Raw genomic sequence first — 27,719 nt, forward strand, 5'->3', positions numbered from 1 at the left:
CCTAGGTGTAGCTCTCCCATGACACCTAGACCCTGCCTTTTCCTGATTTAACAGAACAATTCAAGGCTGTATGCCCTTTTCCTCCACAGTATAGGCAGAGGCCCTGGGAGCGTCTTCCTCGTTTCTCTTCGGCCGAGAGTCAACTGCATAGGCTCTCCAGGATCCGGCTGAGTTACCCAAACTGGAGACCGAGGAGCAGGTGAAGCAAGCTCCTTCTCCATTCTATGTTCTCAGATGCGGCGGTCAGTACCAATGACTAGATGCATGAAGTCATCCAATGTCTCCGGAACGGTGTGCTGGACAAGGATATCATAGTCATTCACCCACTTACGAAACTCTGTGCAGTAATCCTCTGCAGCTCTTTGTTTTTGTGACAGGGACCGAAGTTTTGACTCCGCTAAATCCGCCTTGTCTGGGTCATCGTAGAGGAGGCCTAGAGCGGCAAAGAAAGCATCCACCATCTGCAGAGCACTATGAGCCAGAGGCAGACCAAAGGCCCGGGTCTGAGGATCACCTTGGAGCAAGGAAATTATAATTCCGACCCGTTGAGTCTTTGATCCAGAAGAAGCAGGCCGAAGCCTGAAGTATAGTTTGCAGCTTTCTCTGAAGTTAAGAAAGTCCTTACGGTTGCCCGAAAATGATCGGCAGATTGAGTTTAGGTTCAAGGGGCCGAGCTGAGGCAGAAACAGAAACTGAGGGGGGAGCTGCCCTTGTCTCTTCTACCTGGAGAGAAAGTCCTTTTGTGTTAGGCCCTGTATTTGGGCAGCCTGAATTTGAGCTAGGTTCTGACTTAGCTCCACAATTACAATCCGTGGCTCTACAAATTTTTATGGCCGGTGATAATATTATGATTCCTGGAGGGAATCAATGGTATTAATGTAGAGCCAACTGATGACAGCCTTGAGAGCTGGAATGTATAGTACTAGTCATGGCCAAGGGTTAAGTATTTGGTTGCAGCCGTTGGACTGTCCGAGTAGCCTTGGGGGCTGGTTGTGGCCTTTATAGTCGTGGCCAAGGGACTAATGGTGTGAAGCAGCTTTTGGGCTGTTGGAGCAGCCTTGGGGGCTGATTGTGGCCTTTATAGTCGTGGCCAAGGGACTAATGGTATGAAGCAACTTTTGGGCTGATTGTGGCCTTTATAGTCGTGGCCAGGGGACTGATGGTGTGAAGCAGCCTTTGGGCTGTTGGAGCAGCCTTGGGGGCTGATTGTGGCCTTTATAGTCGTGGCCAAGGGACTAATGGTGTGACACAGCTGAGGTATGCAGCAAGAACGTGGGGCTGCTACCAGTGTCGCCGGGATGACACTGGCGACGGTGTGCTTAACAGCGCACCTGGAACGCAGAGTTGCTACCAGTGCCGCCGGGATGACACTGGCGATGGTGTGCTAATTTGCGCACGTGGAACGCAGAGTGGCTACCAGTGTCGCCAGGATGACACTGGCGACGGTGTGAGAGGTTGCGCATCTGGAACGCAGAGCTGCTACCAGTGCGCCGGGATGACACCGGTCACTGGATGGTGACAGACGCTTCTGGGATAGGAAGCGCGCCATGCTGCCCAGATGGTACAAGCAGCACGTGTGAATAGGATGCAGGTGGAGCTGCCTGGATGGAGTACACTGCACACACGAAACACAGCTCGACTGACATGCAGGAGACAGGAACCAGAAGTACGAAAAAACTTCTATCACCGGCATGGAGCGATGGACTGGCTGGAACAGGAACAAGGCCCAAACAGAGCAAGTCTCCCTTAATGATAGACCAGTGTGCAGCTGTGCACAGACAGGAGAATTAATTAGCATGCACCTGACACTGCACACAGACAGGCAGTAATTAATGCAGTACTTTAGGCTGGAAGCTGCAGATCCTGACAATTATATAAATATATTGGAGACAGACTGAGCAGCAGATGAAGAGAGGGATAAGCATGTTTACATGTTACCTTGAAAAAAGAATACGAGTGAACTGTGGGTTGCAAGTGGGTCGATGTTGGCTCAGTGCGTATGCGCACGACGGAGGCGGCTGTCGTGCGCATGCGCGAGACCCGGATAGCGACGGACAAGCTGTTGCTCCGGGGGCGTGCTGTTGAGTGACAGCACGCCCCCTTTGGTGGGCGGGCCGGGGGCATGGCTGCCCAGACGGAGGCGTTCCCATGAGAACGCCTGCCATTTGGGGGCGGCCTCGATGGTCTTGACCATCGCGACCATCATCATGGCCGCTCACTATAGCTGTGGGTGGTCACCCACAGCTATGCAAGCAGCCAAGAGGCCGCTCCACAAAAAAAATAGCCCGGCCCTGATTCAGAGCGAGCGGCTCTGAATCAGGCCCTATATACATAGTATAGTGGAGTGGTCCAGTGACAGTCCTATTCTAAGGGCATACTTGCCTACTTTTGAAAAAGCATTTCAGGGAGATTGTGAAAGCAACACCTATGAGCGTGCATGGGAACGCCTATCGTCTAGGGCCGGCCCCACTGACATCACAAGTAATGTCAGTGGGAGAGCCAAAAGCACTCTTGGGCTTGCGGCAACGAGACCCTACCACAAGGGTCTCGTCACAAGCCCGATGGTCGCGATGGTCTTGACCATCGCGACCATCTTTTTGGCCATTCGTTATAGCTGTGGGTGGTCACAGGACGCAGCTCTAAAAAAAAGAGAAGGACGGCCTTGATGTCAGTGGAGAGCTTCCGGCTCTGTTAGAGCCGAAAGCTCTCTGGGGCTTGCGATGAACGAGACCCTACCACAAGGGTCTCGTCGCAGGCCCGATGGTCGCGATGGTCTTGACCATCACCATTGCCGCTCTACAAAAAGAGAAGGACGGCCCTGATTCAGAGCGAGCGCTCTGTCAGAGCGTCCGGCTCTGAATCAGGGCCTCTGTGTATAGTGACATGACATATTTTTAACTATAAGGCCTATCATTTCAGCTTGAATTTACGACAAATGAAGGCACTATCACATTGGATATGATCTGAGTACCTGTCCTTCTACCATTGTTTATATTTATCTAGATAGATATACAGCCCCAGGGTAAGATCACAACACACCATACTTACCTACTCTCCAGATTCGGCCAGGAGCCACTCGAAAATCAGGTGCCGCTCCCGGCCCCCGGAAAAGTAGGCAAGCATCCCAGCCGGTCGTCTCCCCACCCACATTTTCTAGACAAACCTCTGCAGCGGAGGAGGGGCAATGACACGATTCATGATCCCGCCCCCTGCTTCACAATGCTGAAAATCTTGGCATTGTGTAGTGAGGGCGGGGCTAAAATGACCCGATTCCGTGGCCATTCCCCCATTGCCATGTAATATGCCCGACCACTCCCCCTGTGCAGCGCCATGCCTGGCTGCCCCCTCCCAGAGACAGCAGCACCAGACATTATACCAACCAGTCAGTGTATGTGACAGCCATTTATTTCCACCAGCAGCTCAGCCTCTGAGCTTCCACTTTCTTCATAATTTCAGAGCACAGCTGCCAAATCCCATCTCAGTAGTTGCCAAGGTAGATGTGCACAGTGAATGGGCGGAACTTCGGATGCCCACTGGGGGCGGGGCTACGGGTCTGGCACCCACGGATGGGTGCAACTTCAGTAAATATCGGTAAATGGACGGAGCTTCGGTAAACATGGGTAAATGAGCAGGGCTTTGGACATCGGAGGAGATATGGACAGAGGGAAAACAGTCAGGAAGCAGATGGACGGAATCCCGACCGCCGGCTTCCCGACTGTATAATCCGGCAAGGGTAAAATGACAGGCATAGGCTAGGGGAAGGGGGGGTTAGGCACCCTCGGGGGGGAGGTTATGGTTAGGCACCCCTAAGGGAGGGTTGGGGGGGGGAATTAGGTTAGTTTATACATACCAGAGGACGATCGGGATTTCCTCCTCTGTCGGGATTAGAACCATACTGAATCCGGACAGGGCTAAGGACTACCGGGGCCCGTGGTGAATGGGTGGGAATTTGAAGGCTGCTTGTCAATATAGTCTTGACTACACTGGTTCATGTGGGCCTGCAGCTACCGCTACATTGTTAATCTGGCCCTGCTGGGCCTTCTTCAGAGGTGGACGCTGTTTCAAGTAGTTTGCAAATGGCCAATGTTTTCTGTTCTGCGAGAGCATCTTAGACGCAATGCACATGCACCACAAAAGTCTTGCAACAGCAGTTGCAGTATGGCTTTAGGTGCAGTTTGGCAGACTACAACAATTTGTGAAAGAAGAGTGAAGTTTAAACGCAGGTGTCAAGGCCAGCATCTACAGACACAGTTTCCCTGGCTCCAGCAGCTTGGTTGCAGCGGACATTCTGGGCAACCATAAAGTTACTCAGAGATATGATAGCCTGACTGTTGTTCCCGATGTTTGTCCGATGCTGCATCTTCGGACACATACAGCGGATCTGAGAAGCCAAAGGTGGGCGTCTTATTACAAAATATGGCTGCTACGGCATTTGCATACCTTCTCAGAACTGCTGCGACCAAAGACACAGAGCGACCCTATTTACATCCACCTCTGAAGCAGGCCTTCTATATACTAACAAACATTGAGCTGAAAGTGTTGGTTTCAGTGCTTGCTCATTCAAACGCAGGCTACTACACCAGGAGACAGCTGATACTGGCATTCGCATATTATAGCAGACGCACGAGCAGAAGCAGCAGCAAACACCTCTAAATCAGGCCCTATATTTGGTTCTTTGAGGTTTTGACTTCTAGCTGACTGGGACATACTATGGGCCTGATTCAGACCCGGTCGCAAGCGCTGGCCCGCAGCCAAGGAGTGATTTTGGCTCTATCAGAGCCAAAATCACTCCCACTGACATCACTAGTGATGTCAGTGGGGCCGGCTTCTGACGGTAGGCGTTCCCTTGGGAACGCCTCCGTCTGGCAGGCACGCCCACCAAAGGGGGCGTGATGTCAATCAACATCGACAGCACGCCCCCCTTTAATCAGACACTACGAGCGAAGGAAAGTCCTTCGCTCGTCGCGTCCCGCGCACGACGGAGCTCCCTCCGTCGTGCGCATGCGCAGTGCAGACCATCGACCCACTTGCGAGCGGACAGCCGCTCGCGAGTGGGTCTGAATCAGGCCCATTGTGCCTTATAACCAATGCAGGGAAATGATACTAATGATCCCATTTGAATGGGTATGCAGTTGGGAAGCTGGCGGATGTAATCCCGACAGCCGGCTTCCCGACTGCATTATCCCGGCGAGGGTTAAATGACAGGCGTCTAAATCTAAATGCCTGTCATTTCACCGACGCCGGGAGACCGGCGCCTGGCATCCCGATCGAAGTGATGCCGGGCGCCGCTGCGGACGGGGGAGGGGGGGGGTTAGGTTTAGGGCTCCCGGGAGGGACTTAGGGTTAGGCACCCCCCCAGGAGGTTAGGCTAGGGGAAGGGAGGGTTGGGGTTAGGCACCCCCGGGGGGGACTTAGGGTTAGGCACCCTCCCAGGGGACTTAGGTTTAGGCACTTTGGGCCTGATTCAGAGCCGTTCGCTATTTGTGGTCGTTCGTTCAAAAACAAGGGGTGGCTATTCAAATGATCCGTTCGCAAATTGCAGTCTGTTCCCACCTCTAAGTCTGAACGAGCGAGCAAAACATACGCTCGTTTTTTTGATAAAAACGCCCCCTGGCCGCACGCACCATACGTCATGTCCGCTATTTATTAGATTAATCGAGTACATCGTACAGCGTATGAACTGCTCGCTATTCTTGTGGTTGGTGTTTTCAACCGCTATTTTGCGAGCAGTTCTGAGTTAAAAAAAACCAAGTGACGTGGTCAATGACGCTGCTGTATTAATTATGCACTCCCTTAAAACGCCCGTTTTGACCTTTAAGCACGCCTGCGTTCGGATCTCCACTCCCCGTTTTCAAGCACCTTCCCCTGTTACCACCCACATACGCCTCATTCTGTCACTCAAAATAGCAGGCCCTCGCTATATTGCGTACCAACGATTTTCGACCGCACTGACTGGTTCGCGCATGCGTACTAAAAACCGTACGCATGCGCAGATGTGCGAACATCGCTCGGAACGAGCGTACTGCCGCTAGCGAGTGGCTCTGAATGAGGGCCTTAGAGGGGAGATTAGGGTTAGGCACTGGGGGGAAGGTTAGGCACCCCTAAGGAGGGTTAGGGTTACGGGGGGAAGGTTAGTTAATACTTAACTTGGGACGATCAGGATTTTCAGCCGTCGGCCAGCCGCTGTCGGAAGTTGAACTTGCGTCTGGCGGTAATTCATACCAGTTCCTTTGAATGTATATGTTTTTTTTTATGTAACAGCTACATAATTGGAGTAAGGTGCAATCAGGGAGTTTACTCAATCAATCAACATCGACAGCACGCCCCCTTTGGTGCCAGACCCGGAGCGACGGAGAGCCCGTTGCTATCCGGGTCTCGCGCATGCGCACAACGGAGCTCCCTCCGTCGTGCGCAGTGGGGCAACATCGACCCGCTTGCGAGCGTCCTTTGCTCGCGAGCGGGTCTGAATGACCCCCTTAATTCCCGGGTCTACGACCCTGCAAAAAACCAAGGTCGGAGACCTGGGAATTTAGTACTGGGTTGACCCTTCACACAGGGAAAAAACCCAGGCTTTTTTCTTTTACAAATTACTGGGTAAAAGTGAATTACCTGGGATTTTCAGTGTGAAAAGGGTATAAGTGGTAAATTGCAGGTTTGTAAAAGTGGAGTTGTTGCCCATAGCAACCAATCAGATTATAGCTATTATTTTCTATAAGGTTCTAGATAAATGATAGGTAGAATCTGATTGGTTGCTATGGGTAACAACTGCAATTCTAAAAACCTGCAGTTTAGTAAATATACCCCTAATGCTGCATACACACGGACAGATTTGGTTAAAGATATGAACAATAACGATTGTAAAAATCATTGACATGTAGGGCATGCAGCGACCAACGATGCGCGTTCCCACGTCAGATAACGATATCTGACATCGACTGTTTTTGCAGACAGATTTGCAGAAATTGTTCAAATCGTTGATGAAATCGTTCATCATTATCGTTTAACGATAACGATGATCTGACAAATCTGACGGTGTGTATGCACCATAATGGAGCATACACACGGTCAGATGAACGATTTAACCAACAATTTGAACGATTTTAACTACGAACGATTTTTGACTGCATTAAAATGGCTGAAATCGTCCAAGTCTGACTGCAAACACATCAGATGTCAGATATTGTTATCTGATCATCGGGAACGCGCATCGTTCAAACATGTCAGATTTTCATTCAGATATGAACGATTTTTTAAATCGTTATCATTCAGATCTGAAGAAAAATCTGACCGTGTGTATGCACCATAATGCTGGCCACAGACATAGCGATGTGCTCACAATCAGCCGATGTGTACGATTTCCCTTGAAACTCTCCCCGGCAGCTCTGCACACGATCTGCACACAATTTGGTGTCCAATCTCCATACAATCTCTCCTGCATCCAGACTTTCACAGTGCATCGCCTCCTAGATTATAAGATCTGCCCTACTGCACGGAAGATCTGACGATGCGATGTGCGACCAGCGGGGACGCGCATCGCATCGTGAGTGGGGACTCACAATTTACTCAGGATTTGGCCATATTTTACACGAACTGTCGTTCCAATGTGTCTGAATTGGCCAGATCGGGTAAAATATCGCTATATGTGTGGCCAGAAGAGTTGTAAATTTACAATAACTAATATGGAGAAAATTATCTATCCATACATGATGTATTCATGTTCAATATGAACAGAAACCTCATGCCAAAAATATATTACCCTCTCCCTAACTACAAGCACAGAACAAATCTGATCTACATCGCTGCGTCCTCCCACACTGACAGCTGCCAACTGAGCCTGAGCCCATCTGCCGCCCGCACTCGCACATAACAGTACGAGAAGTACTGGCCCCGCCCCGCCCCGGGCTGCACGCTGCTGCCTCGCCTTTTACACTCTGAGCCAGCAGGAGCCCGTGACGAGCCAATCACAGATGGTACGGTGTAAGGCCAATGAGGAACCACGTAACATTCGGTTTAGCTGTCGCCATGGTGTATTCTGGCCTGTGATTGGCTTAAGATTTGTATGGTGGGTAACCAGGAAGCATGGAGAGGGGGTGAGACGCGAGAGCAGAGTCGGTGTAGTAGGTGGATGCTTGGAGCCGGTAAGGGGAATATTGCTATACTGCAATCCCAGGAAGGTTGCTGCTATTTCCTATGTGATCACAGGAACGTTGTATTCTTCTTTGAAACATTAGTCAGGCTGCACATGTCTTTATGTTTAAATCAGGATCTATATCTATATATTACAGCAACAAAAGGCGTCAGGTGCTTTTTATTCATCCCATTGACATCGGTGACACAATTACCTTGTACTTTAATATGAAATACATACAGCTGATGTTGGTCCATACATACTTTCCTTTTAATGCTTATTTACATTTTACACCTGCTTTTGATTTGCTTTTTTTTTTTCTAAAGCATCTACATACATTCTTTTATAGCAAGTAACATAATCCAAGAAGGAACAACCTTTGAAAGAGACATGTAATGTACCCCTATACCTTGTCACTGGAAATGCTATACAAATGTTCTCCGTGCTGTATGTTGATGCAACTTGCAAACTAGACAACTTCATGGAAAGTGACTGCATTTTTACAGTACTTGTTCATTATAGGGATGTCACCTCTGTACCCTCTAATCACATCACAGCTCCAGACAGTGAGAGACCAGGGTGGCAGACAGGCAGCAGGTTCTCCGGGTAAGAGAGGGCGGCAGGTTACAGGCAGCAGATTCAGGGGGCGATAGTCAGCGGTTACAGACAGATAGCGATTTTAGTGGTACATACAGTCAGTTGTTTCAGGCGGTGACAGACAGGCAGGCTTCTAGTTCAGTAGCTGGTTCATGGGCATACTGAGATGTAGTGGGTTCAGGGGTGAGCATTGGTTTCAAGGGTGACAGGCAGACAGTGGGTTCAGGGGGTGTCAGGAACTAAGTTAAGGTGTAACAGAAATACAGGCAGTGGGTTCAGGGGGTGACAGATTGTAATCAGCAGGTTCACAGGGTTAGAGGCCATGGGTTCAAGGGGTAACAAGCAGGCAGGGGGTCCAGTTGTGTGACATGCAGTAATGCTACAGGGTCAGGGGGAGACAGGCAGTCAGCAGGTTTAGTGTGGGTGAGTTCAAGTTTTTGCCCTCCCTCTTTTTTTTATTCTAGTGTTCAATTGCCCTTTTTATTTTGTAGATGTGTATTAGCAATGTGTTGGTACAAAGGGGCTGATGCTGGTTTGCTTAGTATAAAATAAGCACAAAGCGCAGCCTATGTAAACGGCCACCGACTGCCTCTCTAAAACCCGGTAGACATTATACGATGTATGGGGTACAATATATGGTTCCTATGTGGATCGGAACGATATATCATAAACATCCTATAGTGTGTATGCCTGATCCGTCGTTCATCGCATCATCCCATCAGCTATTTTGCACAGCAGATTGAACGACACGGTGCAGTTACAAGCAGCATGTAACAATACATTGCACCATCATACGCCGGGTTATGCAGTGTGTATGGTGCACGCAATGTATCGTTACATCGCACAGTCGCTGGGTTGCACCATAGTATGCTTAAGGGGTCTATTTACTAAGCTTTGGATGGAGATAAAGTGAACAGAGATAAGGTCCCAGCCAGTCAGCTCCCAACTGTCATTTTTCAAACACAGCCAGTGACATGGCAGTTAGCAGCTGAGTGGCTGGCAACTTATTACGGTTCACTTTATCTCCATCCAAGGCTTAGTAAATAGACCCCATAGTCTCTACACGCAGAGCCCTAGACTTCTCTCCTCCCTGTTTGCGTTCTCCCTACACACCTGGTAGTGAACGCTTCCATTAGCCATTGATGAACTGTGTGCTGTTGGAGCACACTTTTGACCAGTTTAAGGAGTATTTTTGCAACACAGAGTGGCAAGTAGTTAAAAGCAAAAAGTTTTTAAATTAATTAGAAGTTTGAATTAAAAAGGAATAGGCTATATCCTTCTTTGATACTAAAATGGCAACATTTTGTTGGCCTACATGCGTTTTCTAAGGTGTGCTTGAATTGCAATTTCCCCAGATATGAATTTTCCTGTTTGCTATACAAAAATTCACAGTAAAATGGGTCTGATAGAGTTGAACGCAAGTAGGCTATAATTTCTGGTGCATGGTGTGCACAGAACTTAATGCGTATATTCTGGCAGAGTTATACGCATATCTCTGCGGTCAGACCGCCCCTATCCCTATGCTTGGTTTAATACCCGTAATCATCAGTGCGTGCTTGCACATACCAGTTAAGTCACTAGAGGAGATGCAGTTGAAGTGTGTCTGACTCTGCATCACCTGTAGTTGTGTACCCTCGATTCCAGAACACACACAAAGTGAGAGAACTTCAATGGTGATAGATTTTCAAATAGTCTTTCTGCATTTTGTGCTTTGCCCACTGGATATCAGACTGGCAATTTGTTAGTGTGCATGTTTCTATAGCGTGAAAAGTTTTATGTAGAAGAATTCGTATAGTTATGGATAATTGGGTAATTATTTGGCAGATCCATTTACTCCATTATCACTTTCTCAAGATAACCAGATCCCTGGAATGACAAGCCGAAACAATTTTTTCATGTAGGCAACTTGTTTTTTTTAGCCATGAACCTCTATCTAATGATAACATTAACCCAAGGGTACCAGGCTTAAATAAACTTTATTTTGGTACATACAAGTTGCTGTTGGGCATTTTATATTATTCATACCTTGGGTATATACTTACCAGGAAGTCTAAATTACAATTACCATATTCATCCAGTTCATGTGCAAACAGAAAGTCTTTTGTTGGTCAAAGTAGAACAAGATTAACAATTGACAGGTCTCATTCATATTGCTGGATATGCATTCTGCTTTATTGTGGTAGCTTGACAAATAAGGAAACTGCATTGTGAATAATGTACCTAGAATTCTTGATGGACATGTTGGTTTTCATATAATATAAACTGCTCAGAATGGATAGCACTGTTGGTATAAGTGAGGTGGGGCTTCCTATGCCTCCCATAGGGTTTAAAGGTTTTTATTGGTAGTCCAATAAACACTGCTAAACACTCTGGGGCAGAGGCAGAGTTGCATCCAAGCCTGTTTCGTGGATGTCGCTTATGTTTTAGCACTGCGCATGCTCCTTAGTATGGAACTCGGTCGCATCTCCACTTGCAGCTCAGTGGGTGTATGTGGGTGGCAACAGAGTGTTAACACATCCTGTGACACAAAACAGCTGCTTGTATGGGATGAATAATATAATATAGGCCTACTCCATTATCTAATCTATTATCATTTATTTTTGCCAATGAAATAGTGGATGTATAATGTGTGTTTTCTCTATAGATCCACCTGTCTCCTCCACCATGGTTCACATCAGAGGGGAAGGCGGCAAGCTCTGTTCCCATAGTAACTGTCCCAGCGCTACAGAAGTTGTACACTCCCCTCCCAGGATCCACAGCATATGTATGGTCTCTGACTTTTTTTATCCAAACATGGGCGGGGTGGAAAGTCACATTTATCAGCTGTCGCAGTGCCTGATTGAGAGAGGACACAAGGTTATAATCGTCACTCACTCATATGGGGACAGGAAAGGAATCCGCTACCTCACCAATGGTCTGAAAGTATATTACTTGCCACTAAAGGTCATGTATAACCAGTCCACAGCAACGACATTATTGCATAGTCTACCTCTCCTCAGATATATATTTGTAAGGGAGCGGGTCTCTGTTGTTCATTCACACAGCTCCTTTTCTTCCATGGCCCACGATGCTCTCTTCCATGCGAAGACTATGGGACTCCATACGGTTTTTACTGACCATTCACTGTTTGGATTTGCTGATGTCAGCTCTGTGCTGACCAATAAGCTTCTCACTGTGTCGCTATGTGACACAAATCACATCATCTGCGTTTCTTACACCAGCAAAGAAAACACTGTGCTCCGTGCTGCGCTGGAACCCGAGATCGTTTCTGTGATCCCAAATGCTGTGGACCCCACAGACTTCACACCGGACCTACATAAGGAGAAGACTAATAAGATTACCATTGTGGTGGTCAGCAGGCTTGTTTACAGAAAAGGTAACAAATTATCATTGGCATAATTTTCTATAAGAGATATGCTGTTTTCCCTGTATAAAGTATATGTTTATTACTCCTGCTGACACTCGTTACTCTTTTTTTCTAAGATTTCATACAACTCCATGGCTGGTGGATAGGCCTGTAGTATGATCATAAAAATATCTAGGATGCACTTTCTATTTGAGATTAGTTGTTTAATGGCAAGAGAGCGTTGTAAACTGCTCCATCCAATAGTAACACAGCATGGGATTTAGTTTCAATCCTGGCTGTCGGCATTGCCGGCAATCAGAATGCAGGAGCCGGAATCTCGACACTAGTCAGAATCCCGGTGTCGGCATCTCGACCACCGCCATCCCGACGATAAGTAGTGGGGTTAGGATTAGGCCCTAGGTTGATGGTTAGGAACTAGAGAGGGAGGGATAGGTTTAGGGGGTGAGGAGGGCTAGGTTTAGGCATCGGGGATGGAGGGGTAGGGTTAGGATAATTGCTGACAAGTGTCTGTATCCTAACCCTCTCAGGATGCCGGTGTCTGATACTGATCGTCGGAATCCCGAGCTCCGACTACCCATATCCAACCCCCCAGCATCAAGTAACACTATGGTGTTAATTCTGTTTGTAGTTAGTGGCCAGCAGGGGCAGTCACTCTCGCTTGTCATCTCTGCAGGTAGATGTGGCTCCTACATGTCATACAGGTGACATGTAGGAGAACAAATCTATATTCTAAATGCATGATCACAGACCAAGTTCAATTTAAAAAAAACCAAAAAACTTGCTGGCTTTAATTTAAACGTTTATGAAGGTAAGGGCAAACTAGATGGGCCAAGTGGTTTTAATCTGCCGTCAAATTCTATGTTTCTATGTTACTGTTTGAGTTCTCCCCTCTACTGTTTCTTACAGGAATTGACTTGCTGAGTGGAATCATTCCTGAAATGTGCCAGAAATACCCAGAACTGCACTTTCTTATTGGAGGAGAGGGGCCCAAGAGAATCATTTTGGAAGAAGTTAGAGAAAGATATCAGCTCCATGACAGGTAACAATGTTTCTGCATGCTTTACCGTCTAACAGGGACTTGTCAAGAAATAATGACTAACTCCACTGAGTGTTACAACCAGGGCTGTAAATAAGGATGGGTGGTCGGTGCCACCTTCCAGGGCTAGGGCCTAGGAGGCAGCACTGTCGCTCCACCATGGCATTCGCATTTGATGGCACCCTGCAGCCAGGGGCATATTAAGACAGGAGAGGGCCCATGTGCAATCTCCGTCTGCGCTCTCTAGGCAATGGTGCAAGCTAGTAGACTAGCGCTGTGCCAGTGTACTGTAATTTTTCTACTGCGTGTGCACAGATCACCGGGTAAATGCCCGCTGCGCAAATTTCCTGGTTATTTGTGCAGCACTGCCACTGCAAACGCGGAGTTTCGGAGAGGTAAGTATTGAAAAACATGGGTGCAGGTTGTCTTGGACCCAGGAGCTTGTGTGTACCACACACTTTACACTCATTATAGATATGCCACTGCCTGCAGCCTAGAGAGCCGCAGCAGAGCCACCTGGAGCTCCCAGCTTCCCTGTCCCCTTGTGATGTCACATGTCTGGGGCGGGGCTGAAACAGAGTGGAATATAGCCCTGGTTACAAAACTGATTCTACAGGTACCCTCTAGCTCAGTGGTTCCCAAACTTTTTTGAATCACGGCGCCCTAGAGTATCAGCATTGTTTTTACGGCACCCCTAAGCCAAATATTTGTTATTCAGAAATTCAGAAAATATGTAGTAAATTGTGCTGACCGGTCATCTTTAGGTACAGTTATGTGGTGGTGGACATGTTTGCGCTTCTGTTTGTCCACATATTTACATTACATTGACCATAAATAATTAGATTTTGTGCTAGTCCACCAACCAGAGGCACCCCTGCAAGTGTCCCGAGGCACCCCACGGTGCCTAGGCACACAGTTTATGAACCACTGCTCTAGCTCCTTCCTTCTTTTAAGACTCATCAGTCCTTTTATCTGCCCTCGCTTGTGTTCTCTACTTTGTCCCATCATGGTTAAAGAATATAAAACTAAGTAAATAGTTAACCTGAGGGTTGTTTTCGATAGAGTGCGTAGTATGAGAGGCATTTTGTGGTTAATTGGTTCCTGAAGGTCATGTGGGCTTGAGGGTCTGTGTTTTGGGGTGAGTGGGGCTTTGAGCATCAGGTGTGATTAAATGTATGCTTTTAACTTTTTTTTCTCTAAAGTTAAGGGTATTGTGTGGCCCTTTTCTAGGTTTGAGGGCCCTTGAAGTGCGTCAGGTTGTCTATTACTGTGTTGGAAGCTGCAGCAACAGTTGATGTTTGTTCATCTATAAGTGAAAAGAGAATGCACCTGTATAACCGTGTGTACTAATTCTCTGCTACCTGCTTAGAAACTGTGTAAACATTGATGCCACTCACCACCCCATTGCCGACATATCGGGCGGTCCGCGCGCGCACAGCGTTCTGGTGCCCGCCCGATATGCCGGCCCCCGTGGCATAGCACTGCATGGGATCGTCAGCCACATCGCCTGATATTCCTGCATGTACAAAAGATCAGGCGATGCGGCTGACAACCCCACGGGAGCACGCACTACACGACTTAGTACATACACACTGCACGATATTGACGATTTGTCGTTCCGATGTGTCGGAATCGGCCAAATCGTTAGTAATATTGTGTAGTGTGAAGGGGCCTTTAGATGCCATCTGATTACATTTACCTAGGGACAGTTTCCTTTATTTGTTTGAAAGTCTTTCATTTTGTGTAAACAAATATATTAGTATTGCTCCAAACACATTGTTTTTAAAGTAATACTCCAGTATTTATTTGTAATAATATTGCTTCTTTGGAAATGACTCACAAGTAATATAAAATAGTGGCTGCTCAAATCAACTTAATGGTCCTTCACAGGTGCATGTTCCTTCTTTCCTCAGCATGATGGCATGGGAAGGAGCCTGGGTGCAAGAACCTCTCTGAGGGGAATATACACAGGGGCTGATGGTTATATTACTTAGCCTCCTTGCTTGTTGTTTCTACAGGCAAATATTTATTGCTGAGCGCAGGAAAAACACTGTACTGCAGGTGCTGCTAATGTTTCTGCAGCTGGTGCTGTGGGGTGCTGCATATATCAGCTAGTATATTGTTTATTACATACTGAAAACTTTATATTAGCTATCTTTGTGAAGAGGGTACAGGATCTGGTTGCCGGGAAAAAGGTTCTTTCCTTTCTGTGAGCGTGTCCAAGCCACGTAGTCTGCAGTTTCTGTCCTTTTGGTCCTTCAGGAGATACAGAGGCGCCCCTTCCAGAACATATTCTGGAAGGGGCATGGAGGGGGTAGGCTGCCAGGGTGTGGTAATGATCCCCATTATTACCGATCTGAAGCCAGATATGTTTTTTTGGCCTATTCTTGAATCTAAGGTCTTTGAATCAATACATCTTTTAGGCCAGGGGTGGGGAACCTTTTTTCTGCCGAGGGCCATTTGGATTTTTAGAAAATCATTCGGGGGCCATACAAAATTATTCACTTAAAAATTTGCCTCCTATATTTGGTTAAAAACTTTATTAACTCACCCACAATGCGATGGTTGGAACTGCTTCTCTTTGGTATGTTGCCAGGCCGAGTCTGGAGGGGCAGTCCCTATGGATGTGTGACAGGCAGATTGACAAGGCAGCCCTGGGGTCCTCTCAGTCCTAACCAGCCTGATGACAGCACTGACTGTACCCACCCCCTGCTGTGCCACCACTGCCTGCTTGCCCGCGCTGTTAGGGTGAGACCCTGCACGCCCCTGCACTAACAAGCTCAATAGCAGCCAGATGACAGCCCTGATTCCCCCCTCCCCGTGTGCTGCCTGCCTGTCGCCGCTGATGGGGAGAGAGCCCTGCATGGCACTCAATGACAGCCTGGACACCCTGATTTCCCCCCCCCCCCCCCTCCCGTGCTACCTGCCGCTGCTGATAGGGAGAGAGCCCCTGCACACTAATCCACCCGATGACAGCCTTGACACCCCCACCGCTGCACTGCGACACTCCCGCCGCTGATAGCCAATGACAGCCCTGACACACACCCTCCCCCCGCTGTGCTACCTGCCGCCGCTGACCATCCTGATATCCCCTCTCCCCCGCTGCGCTACCAGCCACCGATGACCATCCTGACATCCCCTCTCCCCCGCTGCGCTACCAGCCACCGATGACAATCCTGACATCCCCTCTCCCCCCGCTGCCGAACCTGCCGCTGCTGACAGCCGGCCGGGCCGGATGATTTCACCTTGCAGGACGTTTTCGGGCCGCGGGCCGGAGGTTCCCCACCCCTGGTTTAGGCCATCCAGGTGATAGCCAACCAGTGTCTTCCAAAATGATCATGTGGTTTGGAATATATATATATATATATATATATATATATATATATATATATAATATATATATATAATATATTGCAAAGAACGGACGGCATCCAGAGACTGTATAACAAAAAACACAACTACAATCCTGTAGTCAGCGTTTCGAAGGGGAGACCTTCTTTATCAAGACAGGAAAACGATATGACAGAAATAACAAAACTTAAATACCTAATCACATCACCGACGTGTCTCGTGCAGCAAACTCCGTTTCCCAGCTGAGACCCGGTGACGTCACAGACGCGACGCGTCGACGGCTGGGGACTCCCTGGGGGGAGTGGTGAATTGTGAAATCCATCACCATGGATACAATACAACCATGGAAGGCACACTGACATCCGTGCTTTCCTGTTACAAAATAAAAAAGCATATCATCAATGACAGAAATATGACTGTGAATGCATAACACAAACATAATGGAGAAAGACAAAATTATGTATATAGCCAATAATTAAAAGCTGACGCTTGATACTGCAGTATAGAAGCGCCTATATTTAGACAACAGAAGAATGTATGGAAAACATTTTAAAGAAAACATGTGAGGGACAATGTCTCATTGAGACCACGGGGTTGCATAGTCTGTAGCCTATGAATCCACTTGGCTTCCTTATGTAGCAAAACTCTATCTCTATCGCCTCCCCTGAAATTAGGGGGTACCCAGTCTATCATTTTATAACGAATCGTAGATAAGTTATGATGATGTTCTTTGAAATGTCTAGGTACAGGAAGGTCTGAATTTTTGCCTTCCAAAGCTGCTCTGATACTGGATCTATGCAGTGCCATCGAAACACTATGCTACTAGCCTCCAGTCACCATACACCAGCTTGCAAGTAAGGACTGCCTTTTTTACGGATTGTACGTATATGCAGTGAACCAGAGGATGCTATTCAACAAATTGATCTAATGATGAGGAAATTTGCACAACGTGGCTACAACCACAAAATTCTAAATAAAGCAAAGACAAGGGCATTATCTATGGACAGAACTGTTGCTTTGCAAAGTAAACCCAAAGAAAAACAAAACAAATCAATTGTCTGGACCCAAAATTATACTACAGAAAGTACTGATTTAGTTAAAAAAGCAAGAAGTATTTGGCCCATTATATCTGAAAACATTCAAACTCCTACTCCTTTACAAAAAATCCATTCTCCCTTCATTCCGTAGAGGTAGAAACATCAAGGATGTGGTTGTGAAAAATGATATCAGTTCCCTAGGCAAAGATAAACCTACACATTTCCTTACTTGTAAACCAGGAAATTATAAATGCACTGGCTGCATCACATGTAGCTTTTTGGAAACAGGAGATACTTTCACTCATCCTAGATCTGGTAAGCTTTACCATATCAAATTTGCACTTACCTGCTCTAGCAGGTTTATCATCTGCTTTATCAGATGTCCCTGCGGATTACTTTATATTGGTAAGACTACACGGCAAATGAAGGAGAGAATGGCACTGCATAGATCCAGTATCAGAGCAGCTTTGGAAGGCAAAAATTCAGACCTTCCTGTACCTAGACATTTCATAGAACATCATCATAGCCTTATCTACGATTCGTTATAAAATGATAGACTGGGTACCCCCTAATTTAAGGGGAGGCGATAGAGATTAAGTTTTGCTACAAAAGGAAGCCAAGTGGATTCATAGGCTACAGACTGTGCAACCCCATGGTCTCAATGAGACATTGTCCCTCACATGTTTTCTTTAATATGTTTTCCACACATTCTTCTGTTGTCTAAATATAGGCGCTTCTATACTGCAGTTATAGGCGTTCGCTTTTAATTATTGGCTATATACATAATTTTGTCTTTCTCCATTATGTTTGTGTTATGCTGTCAGTCATATTTCTTTCATTGATATCATGCTGTTTATTTTGTAACAGGAAAGCACGGATGTCAGTGTGCCTTTCATGTTTGTATTGTAACCATGGTGATGGGTTTCACAATTCACGCGTAGCGTCTGTGACGTCACCGGGCCTCAGCTTGGAATCGGAGTTTGCTGCACGAGACACGTCGGTGGTGTGATTAGGTATTTAAGTTTTGTTATTTCTGTTATATCGTTTTCCAGTCTTGATAAAGAAGGTCTCCCCTTCGAAACGTTGACTACAGGATTGTAGTTGTGTGTTTTGATATACAGTCTCTGAGTGCTGTCCGTTATTTGCCTTTATATTCAATTTATACTTGGAAGGGCACCGGAGCAATTATCTTTATTGAAGGATCTAGTGCCGGACTATCCACCATTGTGTGTGTGTGTGTGTGTGTATATATATATATATATATATATATATATGTGTGTATATATATATATATATATATATATATATATATATATATATATATTAGGGATGTGCAGGCTCGGATAGGTTCGAGGTTGCACGTGGAGTTCGGATTTTTCCCTCCAAAAAAACGGAACTCAGAAAGAGGCAAAACGTCATCTTGCATGGACGAACATCATTCCTGGACAAAAGTCCAGGAATGATGATGTCCGTCCGTCCGTCCGTGCAAGATGACGTTTTGCCTCTTTCTGAGTTCCGTTTTTTTGGAGGGAAAAATCCGAACTCCACGTGCAACCTCGAACCTATCCGAGCCTGCACATCCCTAATATATATATATATATATATATATATATATATATATATATATTAGGGATGTGCAGGCTCGGATAGGTTCGAGGTTGCACGTGGAGTTCGGATTTTTCCCTCCAAAAAAACGGAACTCAGAAAGAGGCAAAACGTCATCTTGCACGGACGGACGGACGGACGGACATCATCATTCCTGGACTTTTGTCCAGGAATGATGTTCGTCCATGCAAGATGACGTTTTGCCTCTTTCTGAGTTCCGTTTTTTTGGAGGGAAAAATCCGAACTCCACGTGCAACCTCGAACCTATCCGAGCCTGCACATCCCTAATATATATATATATATATATATATATATATATATATATATATATATAAAATATTGCTTTGTGTGAGGAAGGGCAGGTTCACACTTTGGCATTTCATTTTCTATACGTTTGTCCTTTTTGCAGGATGGGATGGACAAAGGCTTAAAATTGGCTTTGTTGAAGGTACAGGTTTCGGCTCTGTCTATTTTCTTTAAGAGGAAGTTGACCTCTATACCTGAGTTCCAGACTTTTCTTTAGTGGGTGTTATATGTTCACCCCTCTTATGTGCCACTGGTGGCACCTTAGGATCTTAATTTGATGTTGGCGACTTTGCAAAAACCTCCTTTTGAGCCTTGTGATGCTGTTGAGTTGAAGTATCTCACGTGGAAAGTGGCTTTCCTGTTGGCCGTTTCTTTTGCAAGACGTGTGTTGGAGCTGGCACCTTTTCATGCCGGTCTCAATATTTGATTTGAATAGGGCTGTTCTGAGGTCTTTCAGGCCAAGGTGTTATCTCGTTTTTATTTAAATAAGGAAATTATTATTCCTGCCTTGTCTCAGGATTTGTCGTCAGGTGAAGATGATTACTTGTCCTTGGTGGATGTTGTGCAAGCCTTATGGGTTTGTTGTCTGCTCGGCTCCCATAAGAAAAAAAGTCTTTACGTTCTGTATGAGGTGCAAGAGAGGTTGGTCTGCGTCCAAGATGTCTGTAGTGCGATGGGTAACAGTTGTATTATGTCAGGTGTATGTTTCGGAACATGTTCCTGGTTCAGAGGGTATTGTGACTCATTTGACCAGGTCAGTGAGTGCCTCTTAGGCGACGAGGCATGGTGCGTTGGTGGCGCAGTTATGCAAGGCAGCCACCTGGTCACCAGTTCATACATTTACAAAATCATATAAATTCAGTGTGCGCCCAAAGCTGGAGTGCTTAGCTAGAAACAAAGTTATGCGCTCTACCCTGGATGAGAGTACCCTCACATAGGGGTAGCTTTGCAACTTCTCCATTGTGAGCAGTGCCCACCAGATTGGATGTTAGAGAAAATAGGTATTTTTGGTACTCAGTTTATATCCATTTCTCTTGATCCATCTGGGGGACAGTGTGTTCCCTCCCCTTGTACTTGTTGTCTACTACATGTTTCTTAACTCTTTTGGTTATGTGTAGTATGCATGACTGTTTAGTGTGCTCTCTTTTCGGGCTTAATAAAGTTTTTATATAGTTTCAGTGGGGCTTATAGGATGTAGAGAGGAGGGATTATCTTACAAACAAGTGTAGTTTGATGTGCTGACTCCTCACAGCACGCTCTACACCCCATGATAAGCAGAGTCCCCCAGATGTATCAGTAGAAACGGATATAACAGCAAGTATCAAAAATCCTATTTTCGTACTCCCCCCTTTTGGGGCTGCAAACTAAAATGCATGATTTGTATCATATAGATGGGGTCTTGTACCTTCAGTTTATTATGTAGCATGTGCTTTTCTTCAAGTTTTACTAGTTGTATTGGTGTTTTCCTGTAGCATCTATACCGTACATTTTGGTAATGCATTTATCTCACATTCACAGTTGTTCATTTTCGTTTCTCTAGGCTCTATTTCCAAAGATTTCACTATAGGTTGTGGTAGTTTTTCATGCGGCTTTGTTTAAAAAAATTTAAATTTTTCTAATAATCTAAACCTACCAAGGGATTGGTGCAAGTTTCAGTAGTGCGTCTAAAGACGCACCAAGCTGTACGAACGCTGAAAGTGTGCATCTAAGTCCTTGCACATTTGGACGCACAGTTGTACACCAGTGAAGGGCTTTGTAGCGGCATTTGCAGAAAGTTGCAAATGTGCGATCGTCAAAAGTTGCAGACACGAGTGCATCCCTTTGGATACAATTCCATCCACTGCAGAGAGCATAGTGGGGCTACAAAAATAAACCACTATGTCTGAATATTAAATACATAGGAAAAGAAATGCATAAGAAATCTAGCAAAAAGAAAGCAATACATTACAGGCCAATAGCTTAGTCAATATAAAGGTGTAAAACCCAATTGGATGTTTTCATGTCTTTTCGTTCTAAGAAACAAGTGACATAATTGAGAATATTATGCATTAAACCCCTTGTTTTTTGTGGTGTCATTCTTAGAGTGCGGCTATTAGGTGCTTTAGAGCATCAGCAGGTGCGGAACGTCCTAGTGGAAGGTGACATATTCCTCAACACATCACTTACTGAAGCTTTTTGCATGGCAATTGTGGAAGCTGCTAGCTGTGGACTACAGGTAAATTGCTGAAATAGTACATTTTATTTAACTGCCATTTCTTCATTTCCTTTATCAGATCTTCAATCTTTTTTATTTTTTATTATTATGCTTATGATTGAACTTTGCACAATGTTATAGACTGATATTTATTTGTTGTAATGAACTCTGCTAAATGATTCAAAGATCTGTCTAAAAAAACAGCATATGATCCCAACTTAATCCTTAGTGATGGTGCACCATTCACAGCAACCAGCTCTACAATGTGTAGGAAAACTGACCGTCCTATTGACCAGTCTCTGCTTGTGGAAAAAGTCTGTCTGTGTGTGTTTTAGGTAATTAACAGATATGTCCTTGCTCATGTAGACTCAATACGTCACGCAGTGCGACTTGCTTGACGTGGGTGAGCCGCCAGGTCCTGTGCTACTCTGCTTGCGTTGGGCGGCTTTTTTTTTTTTTTTGCCGAAAATGTATCAGATGCATTGCGATGTGACTACGACGCACCAGCAGACTATGCTGTTTAATTTGATATGCCACACTTGTATATCTGTGTACACCTGAGTCTGTATATGAAGCACAACAGAACTTGGAATGAAAAGAGCTGCGTACGCTACATTGTAGCACTTCGTATATAGATTCAGAGACTCAGTCATACACAGATATACAAGTGTCGCATATAAAATTAAACAGCAGAGTCTGCTGGTGCGTCCTAGTCGCATCGCATTGTGACTTAGATGCATATTCGGCAAAAAAGTAAAAACACTCAGCGGCAACAGTTTTACAGGACCTGGTGCGCCGAGAGGAGCTTTTTATCGCGACTGTAGCAAAGATGTGTATGGACAAATCTGTACACTGTAAGCTCCAATGAGGACAGCAGCTAATTATATGTTCTCTGTACAGTGCGTAATGATAAACACTATATAATTAAATAATGGATAAATCTAACACCCCGTAAAGTATTATATATTTATTTTACAAGAAATTGATGAAGAAACACAAAGTTCTATTCAACCTACTTATTTAAATTAAAACAAAACTCACGACATCAGCTACAATTGTAGAGGAGAGTGTGTTAGATCTCGTAAAGGACTTAATGTCTGAATGACTGTGTTCCAAACAGTCGTCTGTAATGCCTAGAACAGGTATTGTATCATAACCTGGACTTTCCAGCAGAATAAGAAAGGTGGTGCAACAACAGACAAAAATATAAATTGTTAAATGCTAGAGCTCTGTTGAATGTAATAGGTGCAGTGGGGCTAAATTCCCTCGAGACAATATGCAAATAAGTCCCCGAGGAGCATAGACTTCTGGGTACATGTAAATCATTTGAGTCGCTGCCAACATCATAACGTAGACTTATGCTGAAACAGAGCATCCACCTACTGGCAGCCTGTTTCGCTCTTGATTCAGAGTGAAGAATTGGATGTCCTGGTCAGGATAAGGGACATAAAGTATAATATAAAAAAAATAATTACAGATGAGTTAACAGACTAAATAAATAAGAATGTGCAGTATGGGTGCATAGAGTGTCATGTTTGTTTCAGGATCAGTTTATAGATATCGCATCCGTGATTGCGCAAGTTGTGCATTATAATGTATAAAATTATAAATCCTCCAACAGTATATTTAACAGTATGAAAAAATCAGCCCCAAAATAACCTGTCCAAAAAGATATGCTGACACATTTAAATAATGTGTAATGCTGTATAGCTGCACTTGTATGTCTGCATTCCAGTTTAGTGTAGTGTTACATAGGTGACATTGGGGGAGATTTATAAAAGTTTGGAGAGAGAAAAAGTACCAACCAATCAGTTCCTAACTGTCCTTTTTCAAACACAGTAGCAGAGAATGGGGTTTAGATGGCGCACTGATTTCACCACGTTTGTGAGGTTTAGTCATTATTAGCCGTATAAATCAGAGGTCATGTAACCACATATAAATTTACTTAACTATTTTAGTACAAGAAATAAATATTTCTGGCGGTGCTCCCTAGAGTTAAACCATATATATTTATTACAGAGAAAAGAAAACTCTCTTTATTGGGGCAATCTTTACAGTGATCTTTTAAAACTTTACTTTTATTCATAGAAAAACTTGACTCCCATTACACACAATGACAATAACACAAATAAATAAATATATATATATATATATATATATATATAAGTGCAAGGTCATGAGGTTCTATTCCTCATACAATGGGAATAGAAGACCAATCAAATTTCTCTTTATGTATGCATAAAATTATTCACTTTGTGTCAACTCTCTCCACACAATAATCTGTGTCACATAATTGTGTTAGCTGTCGGCATGCATAACCTGTTTGCTGACGTTTTAAAGCATATTAAGCATATTGTAGCTACAGTATGTATAATCCTAAATCCATAGGTAATATTTGTATTATCATAAATAGACAAACAATTTGTCACACTATGTAGAGAAAGATGGAAGGAAGCATAGAGTGTAAATCTGGATTCTGCTGTTTGTCATGTGACATTTGTATGGCAAAAATAAGAGTGCCAAAATGATTTACATTTGTATGCATATATACTGTATCTGCTTTTGGCTAGGATCCATCTGGGACATTGCTTATCCTGTATAGTGACAAAATAAAAGGTCATGCTTAAGTCCCGGGAAATACTCTGGTCAATTGCAGGGGCGGCAACCCAGGAACGTGGGTTGGTGCCTTTCAGACATACATGAGACCCGGGAATTTTGGTTATTGCATACCAAACTGTGTGTGTGTGTGTGTGTATATGTATGTAAATATATATATAATTATGCACACTTTGTCACATCTAGTTATAGATGGAAGGAAGCATACATAGAGTGTAAATCTGGTTTCTGCTTTCTCAGCCGTTTGTCGTGGGACATTGAACGGCCAAAATTACAGTGCCAATTTGATTCACATGTATATGTATATAAGCTGTATCTGCTTTTAGCTGGGATCCATCTGAAGCATTCTTTATCCTAATACCAATGAGGGTACAGTGAAGAGAGAGTGTAACAAGTGGAATAATCTGCAATGTTATACATTGTATAACAAACTTTGGTAAAAATATATAGTTGATCATATCAGTAATGTTAAGTATACAATACTTGATATGCAGTCCACTACCTAGATACATTTGGTATACAAGGTAAGAAATTGCATCACATAAATTGTGTTATATGTAAGTGTAAAATGGGAAACACTCTGCAGCTGCTCAGAACCTCATCTGCTATTAGCTCTCTTACCATCAGGCATAGGGGGGTTAATGACGGTGTGACTGCACACTTAACAGAGTAACCTGTGTTTTTGCTTTTAATAGCAAGGCAACCAAGTTTGGTTAGCATGTGTTCAGTGAGAGAGTACAGCGTGATACACTACATAAATAGCAGTCTGTATTTGTGTCCTTCAGGTGTGGATATAAGGAGTAGTATAGGAGCTACTAGAAGGACATGCCTGCTGCTTCCCAACGTACGTTTCATCAAGGCTTTGTCAAGGGAATCCATTTCAAACAAAGCCTATAAAATGACAGAATCTGATTGGTTGGTGCTTTGTCTCCCTCCACTTTATTTTGCTCCAAGCTTAAATAAATCTCCCCCATTAAACTTAAAAGTTACATGGAGCTTCTTCAAAACATTCATTCCCTGTGATGGCAAGAGCGTTACTTGTTGCCTGTTGCACCACCCTAAAGATATTAAGGGCAACTGCTTTATATATCTGTAGATCCATGTGCACTAGTAGAACAAGGTACATGTTTCAGCTTACAGCTTTGTGTTACTGTAACAGGTGGTGAGTACCAGAGTGGGAGGAATCCCAGAAGTTCTGCCTGAGAACTTCATTATCCTGTGCGAGCCCTCTGTAAAGTCTCTCTGTGCTGGCTTAGAGAAAGCTATAGACCAGTTGGAAGCAGGAACACTGCCATGCCCTGAAGCTATCCACAACACCGTTAAAACTTTTTATACTTGGAGAGAAGTCGCTGGGAGAACTGAACAAGTGAGTTCATAAGTCCAACTTCAAAGTGTTTTGTATTCTTTGTTGTTTTTTTTTTTTTTTTTTTTTTTAGTACCGCTTAACACATACCGCAGGGATGGGCACCTTTCCCTTCATGTTTTTTAATACATCTGGGCAATACATATTTCTTATTGAGATTATTAATGGGTTTCAAACCCTATAATAGGCCTATTTGTTTTTTTTCTAAGTATTGGTGCATACACACAATATTTTCTGTCCAACCAGCCAACTAGTTGATTGGTTGGAATGAAAATCTGGTAAGGTATGAAAGCAAATGACAATCAGCAATCTGCTCCCAAGTGCCGGAAAATGGACAAAAACTGTTGTTTGAACAAATTGTTTAGATCAAACATTTAACAAACTTGTTGTCTGATGGCCATTTTCATCTGTTTTCTGGCATTTAGGAGCAAATTGCTGATCATAAGTTACTCCCATACTTTACCAAATTTTCATTCCAACCAATCAACTAGTTTGATGGTTGGACAGAAAATCTTTACGTGTGTATGCACCATTAGAGGTACCTAGGTTAAGAATGCAGAGCAGTGTATCATGTTGTTTGCAGCTGGTCAATGGCACAAGTTATGTTTGTATATGAAGTATTCAGCATTTTACAGAACTGTTCTGGAACTTGCAGCTATAGATCTATTATCTGGAGTGCTTGGAGCTTTTTTTGGATAAGGGTCCTTTCTGCAAATTGAAGCAGTATGTCTAAAAATATACTAAAGCACATTGAAAAAGGACTAATGTCTTCTCTTGACATTCCTCTCTGTGATTACATTGTATAGCGATCCTCTTCCCTGACATCAGTAACGACACTCAGTGATTGTGCTTACGGTATAGCTACGTCACCAAATGTAGTATTTATTTGTCTTATTCCATTTCTGAATAAAACGTTACCAAGTCCTAGGCAAATGCTTTGTTGGATATGTTGTGTCACATCACATGTGCACTTTACACAATCAATGCTAACAAGCTTCTTTAATGTGATTTTATTTTTTAATGTTTACTAATATGTAAATAGAAGAGGAAGAAGATATTGAAACAAACTCTACCTATGTACCATGTTTAACTTCTATGTCATATCATTCATATTTTTTGTTTCATGATCCGAATCCATGTATAACACTGAATAATAGGTCAGTGCCTTATAAATAAAGGATAATATTATTAGTGTGTGAGAGTAATCATGATAATTTTAGAATATAAAACTGTAGCCCATTAATTGGTTAAAGATATTGTTTTACATTTAATAAAACATTTTCATACTCCTACTGTATAGGACACAGGAAAGGCCACATTGCGTACTGTTATTTCAGCTATAAGTGCCACAAATAACAGCTGTGCACAGCACCTATCTTGTATTGCACTTCACTTACCTGTTTTGTGTGTTCTCCCCCTAGGTATATGATCGCGTTGCTAGTGAGACTGTCTTACCAATGAACGAAAGACTTGAGCGACTGGTAAATCACTGTGGTTTAGTCACTGGCTGCATCTTTGCCCTGTTTGTAGTAATTAGTTTTTTATTTCTAACCTTCTTGCGATGGACAACTCCAGACTACTTGATTGACATCGCTGTTAATGCCACAGGGCCAGAAGGGGCTTGGTCAAGAAAATTCTGTCCTAAAAAATCACGAAAAAAATGACCATTCTAAAACTGTGGAGAGACAATTTTGTTTGTAGAGCTGCTTCCGTTAAGTCTTCTGAAGTTTACCGGGAGATGCGCTGTAATCATTTTCATATTACGGCACTTATAGTCTCTACCATCACATCTTTAGACTGTACACTTTGACCTTCATAGTATTTTTCAGCAAATGCTACTGTTTACAGAAAAGTAATCCTTTTACGTCACACTTTCCTAGGTTGTCATAAACCCATGTTTACTTCTGCCTCTCAGGGGTATATTTACTAACGTGTGGGTTTTTAAAAGTGGAGATGTTGCCCATAGCAACCAATCAGATTCAGCTTAACATTTAACTAGCACCTTCTAGAAGATAATAGCTTGAATCTGGTTGCTATGGGCAACATCTCCACTTCTAAAAAATCTAATTTTAGTAAATATACCCCTCAATGTCTTTGCGTATTGTTTATCAACCTTCTG

General features: G+C 44.1%; 1 protein-coding gene across 1 annotated transcript; it reads left to right on the forward strand.

The window, feature by feature from the left end:
- The first annotated feature begins 8,076 nt into the window (after positions 1-8,076).
- On the forward strand, positions 8,077-27,528 carry PIGA (phosphatidylinositol glycan anchor biosynthesis class A). The gene is made up of 6 exons (XM_088451488.1): positions 8,077-8,138; positions 11,370-12,101; positions 12,999-13,131; positions 21,510-21,642; positions 25,397-25,603; positions 27,022-27,528. The coding sequence occupies exons 1-6, from the start codon at positions 8,126-8,128 to the stop codon at positions 27,262-27,264; spliced, it is 1,461 nt and encodes a 486-aa protein (XP_088307614.1). The 5' UTR covers positions 8,077-8,125; the 3' UTR covers positions 27,265-27,528.
- Positions 27,529-27,719: the final 191 nt, after the last annotated feature.

The sequence above is a fragment of the Taudactylus pleione genome, unplaced genomic scaffold (genome assembly GCF_031769625.1).
Source record: "Taudactylus pleione unplaced genomic scaffold, aTauple2 ptg000026l, whole genome shotgun sequence".
NCBI classification, from domain to species: Eukaryota; Metazoa; Chordata; class Amphibia; order Anura; family Myobatrachidae; genus Taudactylus; species Taudactylus pleione.

Bases quoted from the DNA above. Each gene is read 5' to 3' on its own strand.
- PIGA (XM_088451488.1), top strand. The intron at 21,643-25,396 runs GTAAATTGCTGA...TTACTGTAACAG, and splicing joins CTGCTAGCTGTGGACTACAG to GTGGTGAGTACCAGAGTGGG. The intron at 25,604-27,021 runs GTGAGTTCATAA...TTCTCCCCCTAG, and splicing joins TCGCTGGGAGAACTGAACAA to GTATATGATCGCGTTGCTAG.